The sequence below is a fragment of the Lethenteron reissneri genome, chromosome 25 (genome assembly GCF_015708825.2).
Source record: "Lethenteron reissneri isolate LAM-NWPU_2019-01 chromosome 25, ASM1570882v1, whole genome shotgun sequence".
Classification (NCBI taxonomy): Eukaryota; Metazoa; Chordata; class Hyperoartia; order Petromyzontiformes; family Petromyzontidae; genus Lethenteron; species Lethenteron reissneri.
The window spans coordinates 10479347-10495572 of NC_083803.1; the positions used below are offsets into that span (position 1 = coordinate 10479347).

Consider the following 16226-nt stretch of genomic DNA (forward strand, 5'->3'; position numbering starts at 1 on the left):
TCTTATGGATGATATTGGTCGCGAAAGCCTACGTGTTAAACTGACTGTAAATCAGAATGTTATATACTTAGCACCACATTCTAAATTTGCTACTTGTGTTATTTGGGTTTACTGTTAGCAATATTTTTGAGTTTCCCAGTATTTTGTTCAACATTTTTTGTGTGCCTAAATTGCAGGTGAGGTTGTTACAAAACAGCCCCTTATCCGTAGCATGCGAACAGTGAAAAAAGAAACCCTGAAACTCATCTCAGACTGGGTCAGCCGCTCCAATGATCCCAAGCTCGTAAGTAGAATTCTAGCCACTCATGAAGAACATGACAACCAGTTCAGCAGCTCTTGAGGCATACAACCACAACCCTCTCGCATTTACCCAGTCATTCTTTTATGTGACCATAGGGATTTCAAGGATGTCCTCATTCGGGTGGTTTGTTCATTTGACAAAGGTCGATCATTTTAAATAGTACTGGGCTCAGATTGATGCAAAGCTAAAGCTTTGTTTTTTGTCGGTACACAGGATAACTGGGGATTAACTCTGATATTTCAATTTTCATGTGTATGTGACAACAGTTATTCTTCCATGTTATATTTAACGAATGCATGAGAGATTGTTGCAACAGTAACTGATACAACTTATGACATCCTAACAGAGCTTAAAACTCATTTGGTACATTTAGAGTGGAGAACAATAATGAAGTTTGTTTTTAACTATAAACATTTCTGGCCCCAAAAAATTAAGGCTTTTAAGGTTGATTTGTATCATTCATAGGCAGGGTTAGCTGAACGCCTAAATTGCCTCAAGTCTTATGCTATACACATGTTAAATTAATGATGCTCGTTAATTAATGAACCAAGTAATTTGCGTTTTAAAATCTGATTTGAAAACTGATTTCTTTAGAACTGTTTTTTGTGTTTAGCTCTTCCCCCCGCACCTCCGATTAGCATGGTTTGCTACGAAAGCAGTTCTACATACATAATCCAACGGAGTGATTTTAAATCTGCTAGAAATACACTCCAGGTTATTCATATTACATACAGTTTATCGGTGTATTCTGCCAAAGGCAGGGTAAATCATTTTAAAGATGTATCCCCGTGTTGCACGTGCCTGTGTGCACCCATCTGTAGGTGGCAGACAACTTTGTGCCACCCCTCCTGGACGCTGTGCTCATTGACTACCAGCGCAATGTGGCAGCAGCACGGGAGCCGGAGGTCCTGAGCACAATGGCGACCATAGTCAACAAGCTGGGCGGGCACATCACCGCCAGCATCCCACAGATCTTCGATGCTGTCTTCGAGTGCACTCTCGACATGATCAACAAGGTGTGTGTGTGTGCGCGCACTTCACCAGCCATCATTTGCAGTGAAACTGGATTTCTCCATGTAACATTTTCTCTAATGCGTTTACATGAATTTGTAATACGGATGTACCTCAATATACAATTGAGTTGCATTCTGGAATACCTGAACCTTCAGTGAAATATCTATATCGAAATGTATTTCCAATCGGATCCCACTGTATAACCTAACGTGTTCCTTTGATTTTTTTACGACCCAAAACCTCCTGAAATAACACTTTTCAACACAACTAATGTATTTTAATTAATCAATCTGCAGAATCGTAACGATAGGTGACTTGAAAAGAAATAGTGTACATTGTAAGTTACAAACCAGAACTGCAGTTCACGTCATGCAAGGTGTTGAGGGGTTACTTTGAAGGCGAGGGATGGACTGTAGGAGCATCTGGCTCCCCCTGTGACGTTACGCAACGCGGTGGCCAGGCAAATGGCCTGGAACTGTATAAAATGTATACACAGACAAATAACAATGTCCATTTACTGTAGGCATTTAGATTTTTCAGCCAAAATATAATTTAGGATTTAACAAACAAACGAGAAGAACCGAAAAAAGTGTTCATTTATGAGGAACATAACGTATCATCGTAAATAAAAATGAATGTATATCGGGGTACACCTATAAACGGAACTTTAACGACAGTTCAAGTTCATTTATTAGGTATAGCCCTACGAGCCATTCGGCTCTTGAATCGGGTGCAACCGCAACAAACAAAATACAAAAACATGAACAAAAAACATCTTAAGTGAATATGTGACTAAGTGCAAACAGAAAATCCAAGAAAAGACGGCAAAATATTGCAGAAAGAACACCGTACACCAACGCTGTGTGCAAAAATCCCAGTTGGATGCAAGTCAAACAACAACAACAACAGTGGTTGTACCTACCCCTAGTTAAGTCTGTTACATGATTCAAATCGTATTCTCCACGTAAATGTAGAGGTGTTATTAAACTCTGCTGTCCTGTGACCACGGTGCCTCCACAGGACTTTGAAGAGTTCCCTGAGCACCGAACTAACTTCTTCCTGCTGCTGCAGGCAGTGAACTCGAACTGCTTCCCAGCTTTCCTTAACATCCCACCTGCTCAGTTTAAGTTAGTGCTTGACTCCATCATCTGGGCTTTCAAGCATACAATGAGGAATGTTGCAGACACTGGCAAGTATTATTTGAAATGATATTGTGTTGTTTTTCTTCCCAATTGCCAAAGCAAACTGTCTAAAATATTCACTTTAGCCCTGTAATGAAAAAAGCTGGGCTAGAAGGTCATCATTGTGAAGTTAAATTTATTTTTAAAGCAATGCATTTTTTTCTCATTTTGTACTTTCTGAAATGTATGTTTTATGATTTGTTTTGTTGCATACTGTCTGGGATAATTAACTAATTGTTGTGTGTCTGTGGGTGGGTGTGTGCTTATGCAGGGCTTTCTATCCTGTATGCATTGCTACAGAATGTTGGACAGGAAGCAGTAGCTGCGCAAAGCTTCTACCAGACTTACTTCTGTGACATCCTGCAGCACATTTTCTCAGTGGTGACAGACACCTCGCACACTGCGGGTACAGGGCTACATTCACAACTTAAACTCACACCTGTTAGAATAAAAAAATATATATATCTGTTGTGTGGTACAGTAAAAAATTTGTATATCACCTTAACAGTGATAAAAACAGTACAGATATATGATTAACTGTATGCACAATTTAGCCTTTCCCCAATATAACTTATAAACAGACCAGAAGAAGCTCATTAAGAGGTGGTCTGGTGGTTCAGAGGTTAGATCTGGCCCCAGATTAAAATGGAACCTAGTGAGTAAACTTTGTTTCAAGTGTAGGGAGTTGATAATCTCAGCCCACTCACCAGTGAGTTTACAAAAAAATGTTGACATAAAAAATCCGGGCTCGCTGCATATAAGAGAATTACAAATATGTCAAGCGGAACATTTCTCCCTATAGCGGAGCAGGTGGATCACAGGTTACGTGACATTTAAAAAACTGTTCTGGGATATCATCTTCCACAGACCATTTTATAGCATTGGGTGATGCAATGCTCTGCGAGAGTTATAAATTGATTATTGGTCTCGTGACACGATGACGATAGTGGTTGGGATAAAACTGGGGGGAAAACGAAAATACTGGCTCTGTAAAATTATCATAATTCAGCTGCATAGTTGCGGACTTAAATGTTAATGTTGATGGCGTGAACTCCCATCTAGACATGATTAAAAGAAAAGTTTTGGTCAACTTTTTTTCTCAACATTTTGGACATGTGCAGTGGTCCATACTCTTTGGTTCTTTCGGTAAAGTCACGTAGGTAGAAAAGTATATAGATCACAATGTTTCGATCGCAACAACAAGCGACCGTCTTCAGGTGAGAGAATCAGACTGCTGTGGACGAGGCATTATATTGACCCGATAGGGAGGGGAGTATGGATTCCTGCAGTTACGAAAGCTTCAAATCAAGAATGTACAGTGGTGCTGAAGAGCAAAAGAAAGTATATAAGTCAGCTCCTTGTACCCTATAATTGATCTAAATCGTTTAATACAGCAACTTTAATTTACCGAGTGCAAATGTAGAGCTTTAAAATGACAAATTGTCCACTCGTCTTCGAAAATCTCGGTCCTCAAAGGAAACGTCACCACCAAGACTCGAAGCACTTGTGGATGTTACCCACATTTTTTCCCATGATATCGTTAATCTTTAACATATATTGTACAATTATTGCATAACTAGACATCTTTTAGTTTTTTGTGCTATAATGCATGCAAATATGGGATGCTTTTTTAAACTGTGGTGATACAGGCCTGACGATGCATGCCACCATCCTGGCCAACATGTTCAGTCTGGTGGAGGAGAATCGGATAACGGCACCACTTAACCCTACGAGCCCAGCGATCTCAAATCAGCCGTTTATCCAGGAGTATGTCGCCAACCTCCTGAAGTCTGCCTTCCCACACTTGCAGGAGTGAGTATTGTGGATTTACCCTCCCTATGTATTTTTATTAACCTTTGCCAAATGATTACATGCTTGTGTAAAAAAGAGCATGTAAGATTATCAAATGGTTTGTGGAGCGTTTACTTAAATGTATATTAAATTCATAGTTGCGTCAATAATCTAAATGTATAGATAAAGTAATCGTCATGAGCCATGAACTGTCCGCTGTTGGATGCAGGCTTCCCCTTAGTGTCACCATCCTTCATCATCCTGTGCTTTTATGAACTGATCTCATCGCTGCTTTTCCACAGTGGTTGCCCTCTCAGGCTTGTTCTCTCCTTTGGCTGCCACTAAGTTTCCAGTCTCATCCACCAGCCATGGTGCTTTCTTTTGATTATGTCCACCGCAAGCTCACTTTTTAAATCCTTTATATTAAGTTCACTTGCTTGCGTGCTTGCTTGCTTACGACCGTGCAAACCTTTCGGTCGTTTTTTAACCCACTTCCCGTGATCCAATCGAGCTGACATTTTGCACACAGACTCGTTGTGCGAGACAATTAATGTTCGTGAAATTTTTTTTTCAAAAATTTTACACTGTTTAGGGAAAACAAATAAAATATTTAATTACCAATTGCTTAATACTGTCAGAGAATCATCTGACCCATAGGTGGCAGCCATCTCAAGCCAGAGGACGAGAAGACTCTAGCCGCCACGCATATAAAGGGTTTATAGTGAAAAACTTTGTTTTTACGGGTTATACTTATATTTCGTCAAGATGTATCTGATGTGCATTTGGTCTCTGATACTTCTGTTCCTCTATCCCTCAGTGCACAAGTAAAGGTCTTCGTAACCGGGCTCTTTAGCCTAAATCAAGACATCCCAGCATTTAAAGAGCATCTGAGAGACTTTTTGGTACAGATAAAGGTATGCTTATGTTTTTAATCACTTGTTAACTATTTATTTTAATATGCATCCGTTGTATAATCGCATATCCCGTGCATTTGCATAACGTGAGTGCGCACGAACTTGATTCAACGTTGTGGGATATGGGTGATATCATCACTGCACACAGACACACTTGGCCACATGCCAGCCAGCAAAACTTTTTTCAAATATGGTATATAACATGACCTTTGTTTAGGTGGCATCATTTCAAAGTGAACAATTTAAAACTTTAGAAATGGTCATGCTTATTATTGGCTGAGGAATAGTTGGTGGCAAGATCTGTACAGAGTACTAAACAAGACTGTTTGTAATATCTCTTATGTTGCTGCTATCTTTTTATTTGTTGACAGGAATTTGCAGGGGAGGACACGTCAGACCTTTACCTGGAAGAGCGTGAGCAGTCCCTGCGTCAGGCCAATGATGAAAAGAGGAAGATCCAACTGTCAGTTCCTGGGATCCTCAACCCCCATGAGATGCCTGAGGAGATGTGTGACTGACTCTGTCCACCTCATCGGGCCCATTGAGTCAAATCACACCCAAAATCTCAAACAGCAGCAGGTGTTAGACTCCAGTGCCGACCAACCCAACCGGGGGCGTTCCCTCCAAGTGCCTGCCTTCAGAACAAATGGGAGATGCCAGTGCTGATGCTGGAAATAGTTTTTTTTATACCTTTTTGAATTTTGTGTTTGAAAAAGTTAACTGTTGGTTCCCAATTCTCACCATCTCCCATAGCCCGCACATGCCAATATAAAATGTGCAGATGTTCCATTTGATCGGTTTTATTTTACTGGAGGTAATACATTGGAAGGCAGAAGAATAACATTGGAATATTTGGAAATAAAATTCACCAAGACCAATGATTTATGTAATATATAGAAAATGTTTCTGAAACTTCGTAAATAAAATTATCTCAATTATGCTTCAGCAGACCTTGTGGGTATCACAACAGCCTTTCCTTAATATCTGATTAACAATCCCACTTGTACACGTGCACATTAGCACTAGTTTTGGTATTGAACTCGTTATGATTGTTGTATAGACAGTGTGAAATCAATGTTTCAGATAATTGCACTGAGATTTAAAACCTGGTTTTGACAGCTAGATGCGAAGAAAACTGCTATATTGCTTATGCTCATCTAAATTTGAGCATTTGAATAGTAGATCGTGAAATGCATAAGTTTGACTTATAGCTCCTACAAAACTGTTTCATTCTTCATTGCAGATTCATGTCCACTGCAATATCTTTTTGTCCAGATCATGAATGGGTATTTTTCCATTTGGTGTTATCTTTGGCCATCTGTATAAATCTCCATTCCCTTGATGGTGTCAAGGCAGTTTTACCGAGGTTCCTTTTGTTACCATTTGTTTATTATTTAATAACTGTTATTTTTTCCCTTTATCTAGGCTGTTTTCTTTCATACAACTTGCTTACTGTAAATGATAAGGGCTGCATTTACTGTACTACAGCAAAACTGCGTGGTTTGTCACCACCATACACAGCTGTGTAACACTACTTCAGGGGGTCTCCAAAGATGGTGAGATATGAGCATGGTGTTGTCGCATGCAGGGACCGAAAATGCCATATTCAATTGAGCCATTTATAGACATCCCTTCACCTGAGTAAAGCATTGTATTCAATGTTGTGTCCCTCGTTTTCAACCTAAATACTGTGCAACTAATATAAAAGTACTGAATTGTATTAAGTTTTCAAAATAATGTCAACCATCGGCCAACTACCTTTTTGGTATTCACAGTTGGTATTCACCAAAGTATCCTTTGGTTAACTGGAAGCAAAACTGAACACTTGATTGGTTTGTACCTACCCTTGGCACTAGCTTTAACACAGGTGAATGTTGGTCTTTTTCCAATTGTTTCCATACTAGCAGTGCAAACCATTTGCAGTGCATAAAATGCCTTCCTCGCTAGCCTGGCTTTAGAATACTTGCCCCCTTTAATTTGGATAGCAGTTGAGATGTGAACCCCTGCACTGCTTGACATGCCATGCAGAGTATGACCATTGCTCTTACTCATTAAAAGTACATTTATTGTGATTTGCCGTGGTACTCATGACATATATGCTCTATATCACGTAAGTAGATATTATTTATTTGGCCCCTTTTTTACATCTGGAGATATGTATGGAATGTAGTTTTGAATGTAATGTGTAATGTAGTACTGTAAGTTTATTTCTCAGCTAGGCCACGCATTTTCAGTATTTGAATGAGTCAGGCGTGGGAGGGCTGTGTGTAGCGCGAACACATGAATGCAGTTGTGCTTTTTTAATCAATGGTTGCAACCTCAGTATGTTGGCTTGCATTTTCTGTTGTATACGGATAATTGTTTTGACATTTTAAAAATGTGTTGCAACTTGGTTTGAACGTGGTTGGGCAGCATTCTTTAATTGGAGTGCTGATATGTAAAATCTGGTATATCCCATTTATGGGATTAATAAAAGTAGAAACTTGTCAGATTGCGTCTAAACGTGTCCCTCTTACAGGCTGAAGCATATCACAAAACATAAGCTCTTTAAATTAGTTTTACATACAAATTATTTTAAATGTAAAAACTACAACTGGTTATTGTTACATACTGTCATTAAGAAAAATGTCTGATTTCTCAACATCACCTGAACTGTTTGGATTTATTGTTAATATACAACTTTTGACAAACATTGCATCAACATTGTACAGTCATGTTTTATAAGGTTTTTAAAGACTTAGAACTGACATTAGAAATCAGTTTCCATCAATTACATATGCTACATTTGATTAAAATGCTTCATTTCATTGCTGTGTTGATTGAATTTTTAAATCAATCGTTTTTGACGGGGACGGAGTAATAGTTTATCCTTTTCATAGAAAGAATTCCCATTTTCATCTGAACGATTGGGCTGTTATAAAAACACATTCCTGCGGAGGGAGCTGGTAGGAACGTTGGGTTGCTCAGTCAAGGGCCAGAGTCAACGGCGGCGTGGTGTATTCCGCAAATATGGCCGACTGAGGGCGGGCACAAGCCGGCGAGAGGTAGGTTAAACGTTGAGTTTTATAAGGGCACCACGGGGTGACCAGCCCCTCCCCACCCAGCCCCACCCCACCCAGCCCCTCCCCTCTCCACACAGCCCCACCCCTCCCATTTTTGGATGCACGACGGATGGACAGAATAATCCCCTGTAGGCTGGTGTAACCAGGATGCTATGTAATCAACAAATTGTATTCTCATGTGCAATTGGTAAAAACTCAATGGACTCTAAAATACATTGTATCAAACTTTTATTTGTTACTAATTTAGGAACTTTTCAGTATACTACCAACTTCAATGATGAGTCAAGCCTTTAGCAATAATTATTAATGACTCCACTGGCACAAAATATAATTGCTCACAGATCAATTATAAAATTGGCCAAGCACTCCATTTGAAAGCTATTCCAAGTATTTTCAAGTTTGCTCATGTAATGTCTCCTCGTTCAAACTCGGTGCATCTTCCATGATGACTGTGGTGTTGGGCAGCATCTCATCCACCAGTATCTTGACGAGGCCCTTGTGGGATACCAGTGGCAGGTGCGACAACTCCAGGTACTTCAGGTTCCTGTGGAATGACCATACAAATTGTCAACAGGCGCCCAAACTCTCGATATTTAAAATATATCTAAACTCGTGAAAAAGTGTCTCCTTGCGTGTGGTAGACCCTCACGTGAGGTTGTGGAGTGAGGCGAGCCCACGGTCTGTTATCAGTGGGCAGCCTGTGAGGTGCAGCTCCTCAAGGCTCTCACGGAACATATGCAACCGGTTGAGACACCAGTCATCCACGTTTGGGCAGTTCCGCAAATACAATGCCTTCAGCTGCTCCATCTGCTCTGTAGTTTTTGGAAAAAAAGTGTCAAACGTGCTGGGCTGCAGTTTACCGTCTAAAGGTTTGCATTTTATGCTTATTTTATGCTAGCATACCACCTGTGCTCTGAAGAACATCCTAATATAAAATGTGTTATTAGAAGTAGAACATTGCAAGTGATTACCATTTTTTATATATATATATAAACATGTTACATAATACATGTTTACAAGAATTGCGTGCAAGCACAAAAATGTTGCATAAGTGGATAAAATAAAGATCATACCCAAGTTATCAAATCCATCGTAGTTGATTGGAAGTCCACTGGCATCCACCTCTTCCAAATTCACATCAACATGCTTCAAAAAGTCCCAGCTGAACTTTCCCTTCTTAGCCCTGTACCATTCCTCTTGCCCTGCAAATCTGCAGTGAGATTTCCTCCAGTCAATCACAATGTACACTGGAAAAATTGGTATTACTGCTACTTAAACCAATTTCTACATACTATTACTGTACAATATTGTATTTTAGCTTGTATTTTCATTGTTTCATCCATTGCATCTGTTAACAGAAAAACTGTACAGCGATTTAAAGTATGTCTGGTTTTTATTATGCTCATGTCGTGGCACATTACCTTACACCTCCTCCTCTGGAGAGGATGAAATGTGCAGCTGCCACATTCTTTCCGTGCCTTTTCTTCGTAAATTCAAAATTTCTATTGCAAATAAAGTGAAATGTAAAAACTTGCACATTAGGCACCCAGAATACATTTTTTTAATTACCCTTTTAGCAGCGTGTTACCGAGTGGGTGACATTACCAAATACACCGTTGAACCAGAAGCCAAATAGTGGAGGAATATAGCCAACAGCCTGGCAGCAGTGTTAATTTGGTCAGAATTCTTGATTTGTCTGGTTCTTTCGGTAAAGTCACGTAGATAGAAATAAAATAAAACAAATCACGACGTTTCGATCGCAACACAAGCGGCCGTCATCAGGGTGACATGAACTACGTGACTTTACTGAAAGAACCAAAGGCGAATGGATTCCTGCAGTCACGAAAGCTTAAAATCAAGATTATCTTCAATATATTTCACAACCTGTGGTATTCTAGTAAAATAAGTCTGTGGATCTATCTTCCATCGTTCTCTTAATCTCGACTAAAACATTAACAAGTTGTCCACTCTTGATTTGTTACATGTTGGTGTAGAGTGTGCACAATTTTTTTTATCCCCTCCCAAATATTAGTTCAGTGAACTCAGTATATCGTTTAGCATAGTCAATTACCATGTTTTTTCTTCAGTGCAATCATCTCTAATAACATTACTGTATTCACTTACTTGAGACTGCACCGACGTTTAAACTGCTTTGATCTTTGGTAGGTGGCCAGTTATCTTCATGGTTAATAATTTTCATCCACTCAGTCATGTTGCCAACATTATTAAAAGCACTGCTGAAAATATTTTCGGTACCAATTTCATTTACAAAATAAACACTGCTCACAGCGCCATGCGTAGCATTTCGTTTCGTGTTGGACTAATGCAATTGTATTTAACAACAAGTATTGGTTTTGTGTTTATACAGAATAAGCGTGCTACTATAAACTACTAAAAAATATTTAACGTAAAAATGTCATGTGCAGTGATGAGCTCGCACTTGTTTTGTGATTGGAGACGCCAACGACGCAAAAAATAAACGGAGTTGACCAGAAATTCCACATCAGAGAAGCGATTGTAGTAGTCCTGTATCTTCGTTTTCCATTGCTCCTTAGGGTTGCTGCTGTGTACCCACCTGGCACCTGGTCCTGTGCACACCAGCCTCCATCCATGCACCTGATCCATAAAGACAGGTAATTACATTTTGTTTGCTCGGTAAAGTAACGAGATTATTTTACCTCTTGTCTTGGACTCGGTGATATCGAAACGCTTTGCAAGCCCACAAAATATACATGCTATTGACTTGTAATTGTGGTCATATGCACCTTACATACATTTCAATTGTTGATTAGAATGAGGACAATTGAACCTTGGAGGATTTGCTTATTGTGTTTAACCCGAGACCAGGCGTGACCCCGCAGTTGCGAGAAGCTATCTCCCTCGCCTGGTATGTGGCCATCAATTTCGTAGGCATGCAAAACTCTGTCAAAACTTGACCCCTCCCAATCTCCCTGTACGCACGCGGACTTGTTACACCCCCCCCCCACCTGCTCACGTACGCTTGACGCACCCCACCCCCGAATTTACTACACCAGTGTGTAACGCGCTTGACGTCACTCAACGTCGACCAGCCCCCCTCATTAATAATCATGAACAGGTGACGTCCTCCACATGGACCCGCCCCTCATTAATAATCATGAACAGGTGACGTCACTCCAAATGGAGAACCCCCCCCTCATTAATAATCATGAACAGGTGACGTCACTCCACATGGAGAACCTCCCCCTCATTAATAATCATGAGCGGGTGGCGTTACTCCACATGGAGAACCCCCCCCCCCTCCATTAATAATCATGAACAGGTGACGTCCTCCAAATGGACACCCCCCCACTATTAATAATAATTAGCGAGTGACGTCACCACACATGGGGGGCGAGGCGCCTCCTCCCCCCTCCTCGGCGTCAACTCACAACCCTCACTACAAAGGCAGAACCCTCACGTCACGCGGTCTCCGTAACACTGTCGAGACATCAAAGTAAAAAGGACGTTAAAATGACCAAGGAATTATAACCTTTAAATGAAATAAGCTTCCAAGTTTCAGATTTAGTGCAATAGAACGGCCGATATTTAATCCACGCAGAAACGATCAATGATTAATAATATTAACGTGTTTAAGCAAACAGATAGTCCACCGCCGGACTATCTAACTCATTTGAAGGCCAATGTAGACAAATTACTATCGAGGCTTCAACCCCCGCCCCGTTTCCTATGCGTACGTACATTTCAGTAGACCCCCCCCTCCCCATATGCAAGCTACGCATTTGGGTTAACCCCCCCTCCCCACTCCATGCGTACGTACTAAATGGATGGCCCCTATGCATGAGGTTGTGGGTTCAATCCTGACCCGAGCGCCTGTAGATTTGGAGTTGGCGTGTTCTGCCTGTGGACGCGTGGATTTTTTTTTCCGGGTCCACTCCACATTTAGAAACATGCATTTAGATAAATTGGCTGCTATAAATTACCACATTATAAACCAATTCGTTGAGCTATCATTTGTGGCCGGGTCACTTTTGAAAAAGGGCTATATACCAAAGTGGGTCTTACCTAGTAAAATAAAAATATAGTTTAGTTTATTTGAAAATTACCTGCGTTGAGAATGGTGGTGCAAAGCCGGTACTTTTGAAATCACTGCTATTGCTGGAACCATAACCAGATGTTACCATCCTTGCATCTCAAAACTGTCATTGTTGGTCAGTATAAAAAAATAATGTACCAATAGCTGTTGTGCTGTGCAAAGTTTACACATGGTAAAATATTGTACCCCATCGCTTGGATCAATCCAATTAATAAAGTTACACTGTAAATGAGTGAAGCACTCATAACTACACATTAACAGGCTTTTTTTAATTACTGCTTGCCGTAAAATATTTCCAATGTAAATCCACAGCACGCTTTCCGATACTTTCCATTCATTGGCTACCACATTCTGATGAGCCCCCCCCCTCTCCTCCCCCCTCAACTCGCTTTTAAGGGATTACATCTTGAATCATTGCCTCACTTGATGCAGCTAATCTGGCTGTGACTGTCCCACCTGATGACGGAGACTTGTGTTGCCTCCGAAACGTCGTGATCTTTATTTTATTTTATTAATTTTGATGTTTTACCTACGTGACTTTACCAAAAACACCTAAGAATATGCAAGAAAGTACTTTATTGCTAACCAAATAACAAAATTAGGGGTCCCAAACTGTAACAATCTTAAGACGATAAATGGCACGCATGTGATCTTGTGAGAAGCAAGATCACTGTAAATGTGCAAACCTGAAATAGATGACTTGCTCATGCAATTTATGGCGAAACGGCCTCCGTTGGAGGATGCTCGAAAGATTCAACTCCTGAGAGCATTTTCCCTAACCGTGCACGTTAGCCAAACGTTATGGAAGGTGTTTTGGAAGAACCCCACGCTTTATCTCACCAGACGCAACCTGTCGATTGTCTGTGACGAGCACGTCGACTGCTGGGTGGACACACGAATTAACAACAAAACTTGGCCACTACTGTAGAAGTGATAATACGACACAAACATTTTCCAACGAAGCAAACGTCGGAAATTACGCATTAGCACGCGGGGGGGGGGACCAGTGGTAACTTAACCCACAAAGTGTCACTAACTGCACTTTGCTTTATCAACCTGCCGAGAAGAACCGAAGGCTGCACACAAACGCCGCGCAGCAAGCGCGGGGACCGGCTGGAGATGCACAGAGAGAGCCTCCTCCGCGCTGTGGCAGAAGAACACGATGCCCCCCCCCCACCTCCCTTTCCAAGCCGGCGGTGTCAACGCAAAACACGAAGCGACATGGAGCAGCCAACAGCTCGTGCACACCGCCGACTCGAGATAAGTAACGACGAGTACGAACGAGAAGACGCCAAGAGCCGAGCACTCACACGCATCACCACGCGTGCCTCCATCATCATCGCCGCCGCCACCACCACCACGCTCGTGACCCCTGGGTGACCCCGCGCTCCCTCTCCCCACAATGCGGCGCGGCGACTGACCCCCCCCGCCTCCTGCAGCCCCCCCACCCACCTCTTCCGGAAATTGCCGAGCGCCGCCCGAGCGCAGCTTCCGAAGACCGCCGAGCGCCGCCGAAGATTGCCGAGCGACTCCGAGCGCGGCCGAAGACGGACGCCGCCACTTTCACAATGGCGGCGGCGGCGGCGATGATGATGATGATGAAGCGACTCGGCCGCAGCGGCTAATTAACATTTTTTATTATAATTAGCATCGAGCAAAAACTAATAACACTACAACTACAGTATTAACAAACAAACCTCATGAATATTGATCGTTACATTCATATTAATGATTAATATGCGCGGCGGGAGGGGAGAGGGGGAGTTTGTTTCTCACATGAATAATTAATATTGAATAAATCAGTCGGCCGCGCTGTGGCCCAGTCGCTGCTCCGCCCCGCTGTCCGCATTACAGTACTTGACACATTTAATTTTAATTGTAATAACCGCGTTATGTAGTTTTATTTATTGCTCGTTACCGTTGCGACTATCGCCGCCGTTATCGTAGCGCGGCGTTAGTGATATTTTACCGCTGCTAACTGCCGCCACGGACCGCGAGCGACCACGAGCCCCGCTGGAGCCGACAACGCCGCCGCGATGTGTGACAACTGCGGCGAGCTGGTGTCCGTGCTCGGCGCAAGTGAGTGAGGACGAGGGAAACGGGTGGCAACCTCCTTTAAATCGTCGCGGAGAGTACTCGGGAGATTGCTGAGCGAGACCGAGAACGCGCGGAGGGATGGCAGAGGAGACATCCGGCCCGGTCTAGGCCTCACAAGCCTACCCGCTTGCCTGAGGGGCCTGCCGGCCGACCCCGCCCGGGAGCCCGCGGGACCGGCTCCGGGCGGTCTTCTCCCACATATCTGCTACCCCATTGCTGCTCTCCCTTAACAACAACTACCACCGGCTGGGACATATATATTTATTTTAACGATTAGACGTTGACTCGTTGCTTGTTACTCGTCGACTAGTAGCCGGCTTTAATTACGACTACGACGCCGTATTGTGATGGTTAGCGGGGATGAGCTGTGTGTGTGTGAGAGAGATAGATCGTAAACATATGGGATGACGGAGTCTCGCTCTCACATGTTACTCCATTGTTGGTGATGGGGAGATGCCGGGGCGTTTTCGCCGACAATTGCACGGGGAAGGAAAACCGTGTGGCCAGTTTCACACAGCCTTGTGGAGGGCATCTTATGTGTGTGCGTGTCTTTGTGTAAGACCGTGTTTGTGTATTAGTGTGCGTCTTATGGTTATTGTGTTGTACAGTAACGTGCGTTCGAAAGGGAGGGGATCGATGGAGGAAGGCGGGCTTGTGCTGCTGTTGAGCTTATGTTAGATTTGTATCCCTCTTAAATTCTGAAACCAGTTGAGCCTTCCCTTTTTCCAATTTAATGTATGGAGTCGCGATTCACGAAGGGTTGATTGTAGGAGCGTTGTGGTGTTTCATTCTTAAAAACCAAGACCGTGGCAATGATTCATAATAAGCACAAATCTTAAAAACACATCTCCACGTTCGTCATGAACAACTGCCCTTGCAATGGCAGCTGATTGCATATGTTTTTGTTATAAGGCAGTGCTCATGATTTTGTTTCTATTTTTATTTGTCTGTAATTGTAGTGTGGAGAGCGTTTTTTTTAAGAGGTGGAGAGACTGGTTCCTTGGCTGTGTGGAGAATGTTTTGACATTGTCATGTCTGCCACGTCTCCATTCGCCTTTGCACAACCGCGCACTCCTTTAGCCCCACCGATCCGCATCCGATTCGGCCTTTCACCTTTAGTTTTAATTAGACAGCCCCCTTTTGAGCCTTTCACCGTCGTTAGGCTCCCTTGCTCTCGGTGACATCAGAATCGCAAAAGGGGCCCGATCACAGCCGGGCACGCATTCCGGTCGTGGAAGGTGACGAAAATCGTGTCCCCGTGGATCTGTCATACGTTTAGTTTGATTTTGGTTGTGGCTTTTTTCCGTAATTTGGGCACCATTGTGTGGATGAGGTGACGGCACCAGGAACTGCCATTGACTGAAGAAGGATCTTTGCCCGTACCGTGGAAGCGTGGACTGTACTTGCTTGGCGCTGGACTACAAGCTTTACATTGTTTAGGTTTTCACCCTAATTCGTTACTCGTACTGCACGGCATAATGACTAAATCATGTAATGCAGTCGACTCCCATTGCATTTTGTTGATTGGCATATCAGTTGTTGCATAGTCACAGGAGTTGATATGAGATCACAGTTCATAATCATAATGTATTCATAAGGTGTGTCTAGTCAATGTATTCTAGCGCTGGTGCATTGGTTGAAACCCGACCATGCATAATTTATACAGTATTGCTAAGTGTAGAAATTGCTGTTATAAATACGGAGAGTTATTTCAGTTGCTTGTGTCTTGTTTACTAACCTGTCCCCTGTTACAAATGAATGTCATTGGTGGAGTGGCAAATTTTGTATCAA

The 16226-nt window shown here is 42.4% G+C and overlaps 3 protein-coding genes across 10 annotated transcripts in view; 2 read left to right on the plus strand and 1 right to left on the minus strand.

Moving 5' to 3' along the window:
• The window catches only part of XPO1 (exportin 1), a 23837-nt gene extending 15829 nt beyond the window's left edge, over window positions 1-8008 (plus strand). For 4 of the 5 annotated variants that reach the window (XM_061559258.1, XM_061559259.1, XM_061559260.1 and 1 more), the window contains exons 19-25: window positions 177-283; window positions 1123-1317; window positions 2336-2504; window positions 2768-2902; window positions 4146-4308; window positions 5105-5201; window positions 5573-8008. In XM_061559258.1, the coding sequence (XP_061415242.1) occupies window positions 177-283; window positions 1123-1317; window positions 2336-2504; window positions 2768-2902; window positions 4146-4308; window positions 5105-5201; window positions 5573-5719 (1013 nt within the window). In that variant the 3' untranslated portion in view covers window positions 5720-8008. Of the gene's footprint in view, window positions 1-176; window positions 284-1122; window positions 1318-2335; window positions 2505-2767; window positions 2903-4145; window positions 4309-5104; window positions 5202-5572 lie in introns of those variants that run through there. The other variant, XM_061559262.1, reaches the window with a different exon arrangement.
• On the minus strand, window positions 7844-13745 carry DMAC2 (distal membrane arm assembly component 2). Of its 2 annotated transcripts, none has more exons than XM_061559264.1 (6): window positions 13649-13745; window positions 10704-10879; window positions 9685-9765; window positions 9337-9473; window positions 8913-9075; window positions 7844-8807 (listed from the first exon to the last, which is right to left on the minus strand). In XM_061559264.1, the coding sequence occupies exons 1-6, from the start codon at window positions 13676-13678 to the stop codon at window positions 8657-8659; spliced, it is 738 nt and encodes a 245-aa protein (XP_061415248.1). In that variant the 5' UTR covers window positions 13679-13745; the 3' UTR covers window positions 7844-8656. The 2 variants fall into 2 exon arrangements, with proteins under 2 accessions (XP_061415248.1, XP_061415250.1); XM_061559266.1 differs by having other exon boundaries at window positions 10839-10879; window positions 13649-13721.
• Window positions 13746-13805: 60 nt separating this feature from the next.
• The window catches only part of USP34 (ubiquitin specific peptidase 34), a 79853-nt gene continuing 77432 nt past the window's right edge, over window positions 13806-16226 (plus strand). For all 3 annotated transcript variants that reach the window (XM_061559254.1, XM_061559256.1, XM_061559257.1), the window contains exon 1: window positions 13806-14417. In XM_061559254.1, coding sequence (XP_061415238.1) covers window positions 14375-14417 — 43 coding nt within the window. In that variant the 5' untranslated portion in view covers window positions 13806-14374. The remainder of the gene's footprint in view (window positions 14418-16226) is intronic.

What these genes read in the sequence shown, in the direction of transcription:
- DMAC2 (XM_061559264.1), bottom strand. Translation starts at nt 13,678, where the DNA reads ATGATGATGGAGGCACGCGTGGTGATGCGT. An exon ending in CGTCTCCAATCACAAAACAA is followed by an intron (nt 9,766 to 10,703) that starts GTGCGAGCTCAT and finishes TATTTGCAATAG; the next exon opens with AAATTTTGAATTTACGAAGA. An exon ending in CGATGGATTTGATAACTTGG is followed by an intron (nt 9,076 to 9,336) that starts GTATGATCTTTA and finishes CAAAAACTACAG; the next exon opens with AGCAGATGGAGCAGCTGAAG.